This window comes from Myotis daubentonii, chromosome 19, assembly GCF_963259705.1.
Source record: "Myotis daubentonii chromosome 19, mMyoDau2.1, whole genome shotgun sequence".
NCBI classification, from domain to species: Eukaryota; Metazoa; Chordata; class Mammalia; order Chiroptera; family Vespertilionidae; genus Myotis; species Myotis daubentonii.
This window is the reverse complement of record NC_081858.1, coordinates 27,962,755-27,974,421: the sequence shown is the minus strand read 5'-3', so window position 1 is coordinate 27,974,421 and position 11,667 is coordinate 27,962,755. Positions and strand designations below refer to the sequence as shown.

The 11,667-nt window shown below is 58.8% G+C and overlaps 2 protein-coding genes across 3 annotated transcripts; both read left to right on the top strand.

Annotated features, from left to right (window-relative positions):
- The first annotated feature begins 254 nt into the window (after positions 1-254).
- LOC132221635 (glutathione S-transferase theta-2B-like) lies at positions 255-3,665 on the top strand. Its single transcript, XM_059675858.1, has 5 exons — positions 255-455; positions 1,115-1,202; positions 2,050-2,200; positions 2,296-2,469; positions 3,034-3,665. The coding sequence occupies exons 1-5, from the start codon at positions 344-346 to the stop codon at positions 3,241-3,243; spliced, it is 735 nt and encodes a 244-aa protein (XP_059531841.1). The 5' UTR covers positions 255-343; the 3' UTR covers positions 3,244-3,665.
- A 351-nt stretch (positions 3,666-4,016) lies between these two features.
- Positions 4,017-10,315, top strand: LOC132221634 (glutathione S-transferase theta-4-like). 2 transcript variants are annotated; one of them, XM_059675856.1, is made up of 6 exons: positions 4,017-4,731; positions 4,844-5,151; positions 6,335-6,422; positions 7,454-7,604; positions 8,224-8,400; positions 9,943-10,315. In XM_059675856.1, exons 2-6 carry the CDS (start codon positions 5,040-5,042, stop codon positions 10,138-10,140), a joined length of 726 nt encoding a protein of 241 aa, XP_059531839.1. In that variant the 5' UTR covers positions 4,017-4,731; positions 4,844-5,039; the 3' UTR covers positions 10,141-10,315. The 2 variants fall into 2 exon arrangements, with proteins under 2 accessions (XP_059531839.1, XP_059531840.1); XM_059675857.1 differs by having other exon boundaries at positions 4,590-5,151.
- The last annotated feature ends 1,352 nt before the right edge of the window (positions 10,316-11,667 follow it).

Here is an 11,667-nt window from a genome sequence, read left to right as displayed (position 1 = left end):
ACTGTGCGCGCCCCCTCGGGCCGGGCCGTGCGCGCAGATCTGGTGAGAGATGAGGCCTAACCCGACCCGCAGCATTCGCAGCTGGATGTGGCCTGGGACCCCGGTCGAAGTCTGAGCAAAGCAATCTCACAGCAAAAAAAAAAAAAAAAAAAATGTTTCGATGGAACTTAACCGGGCAGGGGCGGGGCGGGGGGTGGGGGGCGGGGCGGGGGCAGGATGGAGTTGGGCATTCGACCGGGTGGGACGCGCCCCACAGAGGGGCGGAGCTCGGGCTCCTATTTCTTCGGAGTGGCCTGGCACCTGCCACCACTGCTGACCGTCCAGGGCTGCCTTCCTTGCCGCCATGGGCCTGGAGCTCTACCTGGACCTGCTGTCCCAGCCCTGCCGCGCCGTCTACCTCTTCGCCAAGAAGAACGGCATCCCCTTCGAGCTGCGCACCGTGGAGCTGCTCAAAGGTGGGCCCAGGCTGCTTCCCGGGTGTCCACGGCCAGTGCACCCACTGGCTCCTCGCCCTGCGACTCCCTGAGGCCCCCGCAGTCCACAGACCTCCCTCACCGCCAGTGTCGTCTCCTCTGTGCTGTGTGGCCGTGGGCAGGTCACAGGCCTTCCCTGAAAGGCTGTGATACTCGGCTCCGATGGGTGGAAAGCTGGATCTTCAGAGTCACCGCCCTAAACAGCACGCCTTTCAGTTCACAAAGCCTTTAGACCTTGGGGGGACTGTCCCACTGTGGGGGGAAGTAAGGGGTGGGAAGAGCTGAGGCACCCCTCCCCTTGCTCACCCCAGTCCTGTCTAAGTAACTTCTCCTCACCTGGCTGCACCCAGCACAGCCCCCCTGTCACTCCGAAGGTGGCAGGGCAGGGGTCCCGCCTGGGAGTGGGGCAGAAGGCCCAGTGACACTCCCCCCCCCCCCGGCCCCTGCTGTTCCCAGCCTGGCAGGGGGCTCTGGTTGGAGGAGGGCGAGGAGGGTGGGATCAGCTGCCTCCTGCAGGCCCCACACTGAGGATCGAGCCTGCAACCCCCCATGTGCCTGACCTCCTGGTTCCTGGGTCGGTGCTCAACCACGGAGCCCGCCGGCAGGGTGGTGCAGGCCTTTTCTGACCTCTTTCTCCGCAGGGCAGCACGTCAGCAAGGGGTTCTTACCAGCCAGCAGCCCGCAGAAGGTGCCCGTCCTCAAGGACGGCGACTTTGTCTTACACCAAAGGTACTCTCCTTCCACCCGCCTCCGGAGCCCCCAGCCCGCTGGCCCCCGCTCTCCCCCTGCAGGCCCACGGCACCGAGGGCCAGGGTGAACGGTGCAATGAGAGCAGATGGCTGGGGTGACCGGGGCTCCCAGGGTAACACAGCGCATCCCTGCACCTCTCTCTCTGCCTCTTTTTAAAAAATATATTAAGCCCTGGCCGGTTTGGCTCAGTGGATAGAGCGTCGGCCTGCAGACTGAAGGGTCCCAGGTTCGATTCCGGTCAAGGGCATGTACCTTGGTTGCGGTCACATCCCCAGTAGGGAGTGTGCAGGAGGCAGCTAATCGATGTTTCTCTCTCATCGACGTTTCTAACTCTCTGTCCCTCTCCCTTCCTCTCTGTAAAAAATGAATTAAAAAATTAAAATATATATATATATTTATATTGATTTCAGAGAGGAAGGGAAAGGGAAAGAGAAACATCAATGATGAGAGAACCATTGATTGGCTGCCTCCTGCATGCCCCCTACTGGAGAGCAAGCCGGCAACCTGGGAATCGAACCCAGGACCCTTTAGTCTGCAGGCCGACGCTCTATCCACTGAGCCAAACAGGCCAGGGCTGAGATGAGGTTCTTGAAGTACAGAAGGTCTGGCCAAGGGTTAGTGCCCAAGACCGAGAAGAAAGGAGACTCAGGAGGGTACAGTCGGGGGAGAGCGAGGAGGCAGTGCCCGGGGAGCAGGGGTGGGAGGGGAGGCCGGCCGTCAAATGCAGACAAGCCGCAGGGCCCCACGGGGATGGGGATGGGGGGCAGCTGGGGACGAAGGCCGGGAGCCAGGGTCTTCACAGCCACCGCCCTGCGTCTGTCCCCAGCGTGGCTATCCTGATCTACCTGAGCTGTAAGTACCAGACGGCGGACCACTGGTACCCACCCGGCCTGCAGACCCGCGCGCGCATCCACGAGTACCTGGGCTGGCACGCGGACTTTATCCGGGGCACCTTCGGGGTGTGCCTGTGGACCAAGGTGAGGAGCGCCGTCCGGGGTGGGGGGCCGTTGCCTGTCAGGGGCCTGGGGGGAGGCGGGGGCCACAGACTGAGCCTACACTTTGCCCGTGTCAGGTGCTGGCACCGCTCATTGGGGTTCAAGTGCCTGAGGAAAAGGTGAGGCGCAATAGGGCCGCCGTGGACCGGGCGCTGCAGCTCCTGGAGGACCAGTTCCTGGGGGACAAGGCCTTCCTCGCCAGCCAGCGGGTGACGCTGGCGGACCTCATGGCCCTGGAGGAGCTGATGCAGGTATGAGCTTGGCTGGCGAGCGGCATCTCGGGCAGCGCCCTCTTACCGCAGCGCTGAGGCCTGGAGGGCGCCAGGGCTCCGCCCGGCAGCACAGAGCGCTTCTGGCTGAACTGGTGCTGGAGCCGCGACCTGCTGCTTCCATCCTGGGCGGGGTTTCCTCCTGGTGCTTTTTTTAAAATTTAATTTAATTTATTTATTTTTATTATTTTTAATATATTTTTATTGGTTTCAGAGAGGAAGGCAGAGGGAGAGAGAGAGAGAAACATCAATGGAGAGAGAGATTCAATGATTGGCTGCTTCCTACACGCCCCACACTGGGGATCGAGCCCACAACCCGGGCCTGTGCCCTTGACCGGGAATCAAACCCATGACCTCCTGGTGCATAGGTCCTCGTGCAGCCACTGAGTCTGGGCCATGCTGGTGCTCCCAGGCCCTGCGGTGGGCGCTCTGCCCGAGGCCTCGCTCACATGGAGGTTGGAAAAGGACCCTGACTGACGCCTGTGCCAGGCCTCCTGGCATTGGGACCTTGGTATCTCACCCACGTTCCCATCCATGTCCCCTCAGGTGGTGGCTCTCGGCTACGACGTGTTTGAGGGCCGGCCGCGACTGGCTGCGTGGCGTGGGCGGGTGGAGGCTGTCCTGGGGGCCGATCTGTGCCAGGAGACCCACGGCCCCATCCTGAACATCCTGGAACAGATGGCCAACAAGCAGCTCCCGCCGCCCCCCCCTGAAGCCCACCCGAGTATGCTGCTTCGCATTTCCAGGATCCCCTGAGGGCGGGGGCGCTGGCCGGCCCGGCCAAAGACTAGCAACCTTCCCTCTGTGTCTGACTTGTCCCTTTCACCCTTTCCATCCTGTCTCCGCTCTTGTCTCTGACTCCGGGAGGAGCTCTGCACAGGCAGGCCCCCTGACTGTCCTCGGCAGCGCCTCTCGGGCGCCGCAGACATAAGCACTGGATGAAAACCCACCATGTGGCCCTGGCCGGTGTGGCTCAGTGGATAGAGCGTCGGCCTGCGGACTGAAGGGTCCCAGGTTCAATTCCAGTCCAGGGCACATGCCCGGGTCGCGGGCTCCATCCCCAGTGTGGGGCGGGCAGGAGGCAGCCGATCCATGATTCTCTCTCATCGTTGATGTTTCTCTCTCTCCCTCTCTTTTCCTCTCTGAAATCAATAAAAAAATATTTTTAAAAAAGGAAATCCCCTCTGTTGCTGTGTGGACCAGGGTGGAGGCAGAGCAGCGGGCCTGGAAGCTGTGAGGTTGGCCAGGCCATGAGAGACCATGGGGGATAAGAGATGCAGGGTGTAGAGTGACAGCGAGGCCGCAGCTGGCGGTATAGGGGTGGGTTGGGATGAGGAAGAGGGGGAAGACTCCTAGGACCTGAGCCCAGGGAGTTGGGGGGGTGCACCCCTGAGGTGGGAGCTCTGGAGGAGGGCAGTCAAGAGGGTGGTGCCTTTACCAGGTCAGGATGGTTACTCTGTGGACAGAGGCGAGGCCTGGGCTGGGGATGGGTGGGGCGTGTGTGTGTGTGTGTGATAGTGGAGGGAGGACACAGCCGACCTAAAGCCCTGAACTTTGCGCCTGCAGCTCCTCCCAGCCGGCCTGCCTGTCACCACTACCTGAAGGATTGTGAAACCGCCAGGCTGTTCCAGGCGCAGCTCAGGGCAGCCAGCAGGGCAGGTGCTGGGCCCCATGCAGAGGGAGAGAGCAGGAGGGGGAGTGTCCATGGCTTGCCACGCCCCGTGGACAAGGAGGAGGGCCAGGCTGGGGACCCTGCTTTCGGAAAACCCAGGGCCAAGACCCAACAGGGGTACAGCTGGACCTGCTGCCAAGCCCGAGATGCCAGGAGGGGTGGCAGCCTGGCAGAGCCCCTAGCCAGTCATGGAGGAAGTGAGCTTTAGGGAAGGGCACAGACCTCAGGCCCCACTTTTTCTTTTAATCCTCACCTGAGGATAGTTTTCCCATTGATTTTTAGAGAGTGGAAGAGAGGGAGGGGAGAGGGAGAGAGAGAGAGGAACAATGGTGGGAGAGAGACACATGGATTGGTTGCCTCCCACATGTATCCTGACTGGGGCTGAGGATCCTCTTTCTCCCAATCATTTTCTAGCCACAGTTCAGGTTAGACTGGTCACTGCCTACTTCCAATCTCTGCTTCTGGAACCTTCCAGGGTTGGATCTCACTGCCCATCCTCCTTCCGGACCCTGCAAAGCCCCTTTGGTCACTTTCCACAAGGAAGGCCTGGCCCTGGGAAGGAATTCCCTCGAGTGAGCCCCTTTTACACACTGGCCACGGGCGATCACATGTGCCCGAGGGAGGGGAAGAGCTGGGTCAGAGGACCCCTGCGGACCCCTCCCCAGCCTCCTCCTGTCTCCTCAGAATCCTTGCTGCTGTGAGAATTCCAGGTTGCATGGCCTCATGACAATCCCAAGTGAAACTGGAGTTCCAGAATGCGGGCTCCTGGCCTGGGCTGGAGAGGGCTGCTGGGTACAGGACCTGGGGCTCAGGCTGCACCTAGGCTCGGGGTCAAGGCCTGCTGGCTGTGGCTGGAGGAGGCCTGTTCCGCATCTCAGCCATGGGCCTGGAGCTCTACCTGGACCTGCTGTCGGCGTCCTGCCGCGCTGTTTACATCTTCGCCAGGAAGAACAGCATCCCCTTCGACTTCCAGTTTGTGGACCTGCTGAAAGGTTGGCACCCGTTGCTTCCCTGGGCAGGCCTGGTCCTGGGAGTAGGCAGAGCACGAGGTGGGGTGTTTCTGAAAAGTAGAGACGACGACCAGGGAGATGGCCTCTCCCCAGACTCTGCAGGGGAAGGCCAGGTTTCCGAGGGAATCGTAGGCTGTGCGTCTGTGCCCACTGATTCTGCCCCGCTATGATGAACGGGCTCTTGGAGGGTAAAGGGGGAGAAAGAGCTGCAGAGGGGCCCCCCGGCTCCCACCCAGTACCCTCACCTTCTCCTTGCGGGAGTCTAGACACTGGTTAGTGGAAGCGCCCACCGAGGACATTGGCAAAGGTACAGAGGTGTCTGGTCATCCCACATCTAAGAGTCCAGAGGCAGCTTTGGTCTACACCAGCTGTGGGCAAACTACAGCCCGCGGGCCGGATCCGCCCGTTTGAAATGAATAAAACTATTGAAATAAAAGACCGTACCCTTTTATGTAATGATGTTTACTTTGAATTTATAGTAGTTCACACAAACACTCCATCCATGCTTTTGTTCCGGCCCTCCGGTTCAGTTTAAGAACCCATTGTGGCCCTCGAGTCAAAACGTTTGCCCACCCCTGGTCTACACCATCCTCCGCATTCAAACCTGCTCAGACCCAGTGAAGGTCAGGGGACTGGTCTCCAGCACTCCCCTATCCCAAGCACAGAGGCGGCTTTAAAAGCTCAACTTGCAGGAGCCTATCCCCAGGTGCTCCAGAAATGAATGAGGTAGAGTTCGAAAATGTTTCCAGCCAGTGACAGCTGGTCAAGGAAGAGTTCCAGCTCCTGCCCCCACACTGGGTCGGTAGCCTGTGAAAGGCTCTTTTGTTGAATTCCAGCTGTGTGCTAGGGCTGGGGCTGCCAGCTGCCAGCCGTGGCTTCAGGCGCCAGAGTTGGGAGTAGAACCGGCACCCTCCAGCTTCTGGGAGGGAAAGTGTTGTCCTGGTCACAGAGCCTGAATGGGGGCAGGAGTCCTGATCCCGGTCCCTGTTCTGACCTGCCCTGACTTGCTCTCTGACCTGGGGTGAGCCATGATGTCCTCTGGGCCTCAGTTTCCCCTGTTGAGCAAATGGAGGGAAGGACATTTCTGCTCTGAGATGCCTGGATCTCTCTTCCCGGGGGGTTCTTCCCAGGGGTGTCAGTAGCCTGTCTTTCCTGCCCTTGGCAGGTTACCACCACAGCAAGGAGTACACTGAGGTCAACCCCCTGAAGAAGCTGCCCAGCCTCAAGGATGGGAAATTCATCTTATCTGAAAGGTAACAGTCTGCCCGGGGCCCTGCCCCCGCCGGTCTCTGCTCCTCCCGCAGCTGGTCTGCTGGTGCTGACGGACTTATCTTACCGTGGACCGTCTCCCCGAGACGCCACAGCAGACAGGGCACTAGCCAAGGGGGAGCATGATGCCCGTGCGCCCATCACCCAGCTCCAGAAGTGTCCACTCAGGGGCCCATTTGGCATCATCTGTTCCCCACTCTGTTTCCCTGCCTCCTGGCCACCCCATCATCTCATCCATAAAGTTAGGAATGTACTTTCACTTTTCTTTCTTTTTTTCCTTTTTTTTTTTTTTAAATATATTTTATTGATTTCTTACAGAGAGGAAGGGAGAGAGATAGTCAGAAACATCGATCAGCTGCCTCCTGCACACCCCCCACTGGGGATGTGCCAGCAACCAAGGACATGCCCTTGACCGGAACCGAACCTGGGACCCTCCAGTCCGCAGGCCAACGCTCTATCCACTGAGCCAAACCAGTCAGGGCTCTTTTTTTCCTTTTTAAAAAAATATATTTTATTGATTTTTTTACAGAGAGGAAGGGAGAGGGACAGAGAGTTAGAAACATCCATGAGAGAGAAACATTGATCCGCTGCCTCCTGCACACTCCCTACTGGGGATGTGCCCGCAACCAAGGTACGTGCCCTTGACCAGAATCGAACCTGGGACCCTTGAGTCCGCAGGCCGATGCTCTATCCACTGAGCCAAACCGGTGAGGGCTCATTTTTCTTTAACATATTTTTATTGGTTTCAGAGAGGAAGGGAGAGGGAGAGAGAGATAGAGATATCAGCGATGAGAAAGAATCATGGATCGGCTGCCTCCTGCACGCCCCCTCCTGGGGATGGAGCCTGCAACCCGGGCCGATGGCCTTCCCCGCAGCCTTTGGGCCCCTCCTTCTGCTGGAAGAATGTCAGTGCGTAGAGCCCGCTGGGGCTGGAAGCTCCGCGTTGGGTCCAGGCCGCGCTGGGGTGGTGGCTGGCCGGCCGGCCCGAGCAGTGCCCTCCCTGCCCTCCCTGCAGCGTGGCCGTCCTCCTCTACCTGTGCCGCAAGTACAGCGCCCCCTCGTACTGGTACCCGCCGGACCTGCACACGCGCGCCCGCGTGGACGAGTTCATGGCCTGGCAGCACACAGCCATCCAGCTGCCCATGAGCAAGATCCTCTGGATCAAGGTGAGTGGGCCACGTCTGGGGCTGACTGCTGGGGAGCTTCCGCACGTGTCCCTCTGTCCCCAAGCCTCATTCTCTCAGCCCCCCCCCCCACCCCTGCCGCTCACAGGGCAGTGAGGAGCCTGGAGTGACCCACTGGGGGTGAAAGAGCCTTGTAAAGGCCCGGAGAAGGGCACCCAGGAGGGACAGATGTCACTCAAACCAGGACAGGACTCAAGAAATTTCATTCTCAACTAGAATATATCAGAGTCGAAGGGCCTGTAGACACCAGGGATCTAAAGCCGACAAATAAACAGTTATTTGCCGCTTCACGGCGGATCTGTTCTGAGAAAGTCATCACCAGGCGATTTTGTTGTGGAGCGTCACAGAGTGGACTTAAACCGACCTAGATGGTGTCACCCACTGCACACTTAGGCCACGTGGCCCAGCCCGCCCCTCCCCGGCTGCAGACCTGCGTAGCATGATTGTCTGAAACAGCAGGAGCTGAGATCCAGGGCAGGGAACACGGTGCAATGAGGAGAGGTGACAAACAGAAGACAAGGCTACGGAGGCCTGGAGGGTCAGGAGCGAGCCCGGGGGTGCAGCCGCCTCTTCCCCCCTCTTCCCCTCCCCCTGCCGCCAGCTCCTGATCCCCATGATCACAGGCGAGGAGGTGCCAGCTGAGAAGACGGAGGAGGTGCTGGCTGAGGTGCAGGAAAACCTGAAGCTGTTCGAGGAGCGGTTTCTCCAGGACCGGATGTTCATTACCGGGGACAACATCTCCCTGGCCGACCTGGTGGCCTTGGTGGAGATGATGCAGGTGAGGGCTTTGCGGGCGGGGAAACAGCCCAGGAAGAGGCCGGACTCCTCCGGGGGGCCATGGCTTAGGGATAGACGGGTGTAAGAGGGAGACCTGAGGCCGCGGAAGCCAAGCCTGGGTGGTGGGACCCAATCGGGGCCCACAGGACACACAGGAAGTTTTAAAAAAAATATTTATCTTGATTGATTTCCAAAAGGAAGGGAGAGGGAGAGAGAGAGAGAAACATCAGTGATGAGAATCATGGATCGGCTGCCTCCTGCATGCCTCCCTCCCACTGGGGATCGAGCCCCGCAAGCTGGACATCTGCCCTTGACCAGAGTCGAACCCGGGACCCTTCAGTCCACAGGCTGACGCTCTATTCACCGAGCCACACCGGCCAGGGCCAAACACAGGGAGTTTGAACCATGGAGGAGGATTGCTAGCATCCGCGCTGCAAAGGATTCCTGGGTGTGGGGGCGGGGGGAGGGGGCGGGCGAGCCGGGACAGGGAGGAGAGCACAGCATGTCTTGGTCAGTTGGCCGGGACCCCAGACGCCTCTGCCTCCGGATAGACGCCCCAGGCAGTGTCCAGAAGCTTCCAAAGCGTCCTTCTGGCTGTACGGCTTCCTCTCCGAGACCCAGAGAGCTGCACAGAGCAGCTGCCTGGCCTCTGGGCCTCAGGGGCACCCGCTGCGCATTTGGGGGCAGACCTGCGAGCGGGGTATCTATGCCGCTGCTTCATGGGGGGAGGTAGCCGGTTCCAGCCTAGCTGGCGTGCAGGCCAGTTTATTATTTTTTTTCAAATATATTTTTATTAATTTCAGAGAGGAAGTGAGAGATAGAGAGACACATCAATGATGGGAGAGAATCATGGCTCTGCTGCCTCCCTCACGCCTCCCACTGGGGATCGAGCCCACAACCCCGGGCCTGTGCCCGGACCGGGAATCGAATCGGTTCCTAGGTCGCCGCTCAACCCCTGAGCCACGCAGGTCGGGCAGGATGGCCAGTTTAGACCCTGGCTGGCTGGTGTCTTTGCGACTGGCCACTTTGATCCTTGGTCAGTGTGCAATGCAGACCAGCACAGGGAAGCCCATTCTAGGTTTTCTAGGTGAAAGAGCCCCTCCGTTTCCCCCGCCCCTTCCCTCCCCCCCAGGCCCCCCTTCCCCTGCCCTCTATAGGCCTCCCACTCATGCTACCTGTTGGGTCTCCCATTCCAGCCTTTTGCTTGACCACAGAGGGAGTTGGACATGGGGAGGGGTAATTCCTCCCCCCTCATCGGGGACGTGGGGTTTCTCTGGGAGAAGGCGGCACCCACGGGAGGCTTCCCCCTGGGAAAAGTAGGAGCCACTTGGGCCAGGGCTCCCCCAGAGCGGGATTAGGGGTCTTGGAGCAGGACCAGTGACCAGAGCCTGGGGGACCCCGGACCTCCCATCCCCACCCCACCTCCGTGACAGAGCCCGTGACCCCTGTCCAGGCCTCGGGCATCAGCAGACCGAGGCCGCGGGAGGGGGGCCTCCGGGGCTGGGCCCCAGGTGACCAGGCCTTCCGCTCTGTCTCCCCACAGCCCATAGGGGGCAACCACAACGTCTTCCAGGCCAGCTCCAAGCTGGCCCAGTGGCGCATGCGGGTGGAGCTGAGCATCGGCCCCAGCCTCTTCTGGGAGGCCCACAACCGGCTGGTCAAGCTGGGCGAGTGGGACTGCTCCACGCTGGACCCGTCCGTCAAGGAGAGGATCGTCGACTTGCTGCGGAAGTTCAAGTAGCGCAGCCCTCGTGCAGCGTCCGGCTGCTCAGCCCTCTGAGCCTCCTTTCTGGGGACACGCACCGAAAACCACTGTTTCTTTGTCCAATAAAGAACCGGAACCACCGCCACGGCTGCCGAGCCTGCGTCCTCGGGGTGGGCACAGGTCTGCTGTGGGAGTGGGTGGGAGTGGGTCCTCCTAGCTTCCAAAGGAATTTAAAAATTAAAGGTTAGTGGCGGGGGGAGGGGGGCGGTCCGGGGGGGGGAGTCGGGGGGGAAGAGGTCAACCAAAGAACTTGTGTGCATCTATGCGTTTGCCATGACACAGACAATTGGGCGGTGAAGGCCTGGGGTGGGGATTGGGGCGGGTGGGGATGGGCTAGAGGGGATCCATAGGGGAAAAAAGGGGACGTCTGAAATATTTTCAACAATAAAGGTTTAATTTTTAAAAATCTAAAAAAATAAAATTAAAAATTAAGTATGGTTAAACCGCCAATAATAATAGTTGATGATTTCAATACTCCACTACCAATAATGCTAGGAAGGAGGAGACTTGAACACCATTAATTTTATTTCTATATTACTCAAGAACAGCAGAATAGACCTAGCCAGTTTGGATCAGGAGATAGAACTTCAGCCTGTGGACCTAAGGGTCCCGGGTTCGATTCCAGTCAAAGGCATGTACCTTGGTTGCAGGCTCCTCCCTGGGGCTGGGCCCTGGTCAGGGCTCCTGCAGGAGGCAACCCATCGATGTATTTCTCTCACATCGATGTTTCTCTCTGTCTTTCCCTCTCTCTAAAAATCAATGGGGAAAAAAAATCCTTGGGTGAGGATGAAAAACTAAATAAATTTAAAACAAAAAGCCCAGAACAGCAGAATAAACATTCAAACGCATGTGGCATATCTCCATGATAGACCATCTGTTAGGCCGTAAAATCTCCAGTTTAAACAGATACAAATCATAACAATGCATGTTCTCTGAATGCAATGGAATAAACCAGAAAAATCTGGCTCTGGACTCCACGCCCTTAGCGCCACACTCGCAGTGGTTCTCAACCTTCCTAGAAATGCCGCGACCTTTTCATACAGCTCCTCACGTTGTGGCGACCCCCGGCCATAAAATTATCTTCGTTGCTACTTCATCGCTGTAATGTTGCTGCTGCTATGAATCGTCATGTAAATATCCGATAGGCAGGGTGTATTTTCAGGGGTCGCGACCCACAGGTTGAGAACCGCTGGTTCCAGCAAGTGTCAGAGCCCTGGGGCCCAGGGTGGGCACTGTGTGGCGGCTCCCTTCCCTCCACTTGCACACCCGGGGGGAGCCTCACCACCTTGGCCCTCCTGCCCGGGTGGGCACAGGGCCTCACCGGCGCTGGGATGGCTTCTCCCCTTTTCCTGGGCCTCTGTTTCTCCCTCTTTAGCAGGATACGGACCCACCCAGCCCTCCCACCTCTGCATATGCATCCGAAAACTTTCTGCGTCTGTGTTCACGCCGCAGCCTTCGTTTCCTCATCTGCAAAAGGGGGCTGATAGGAGATTCTCATCGGTG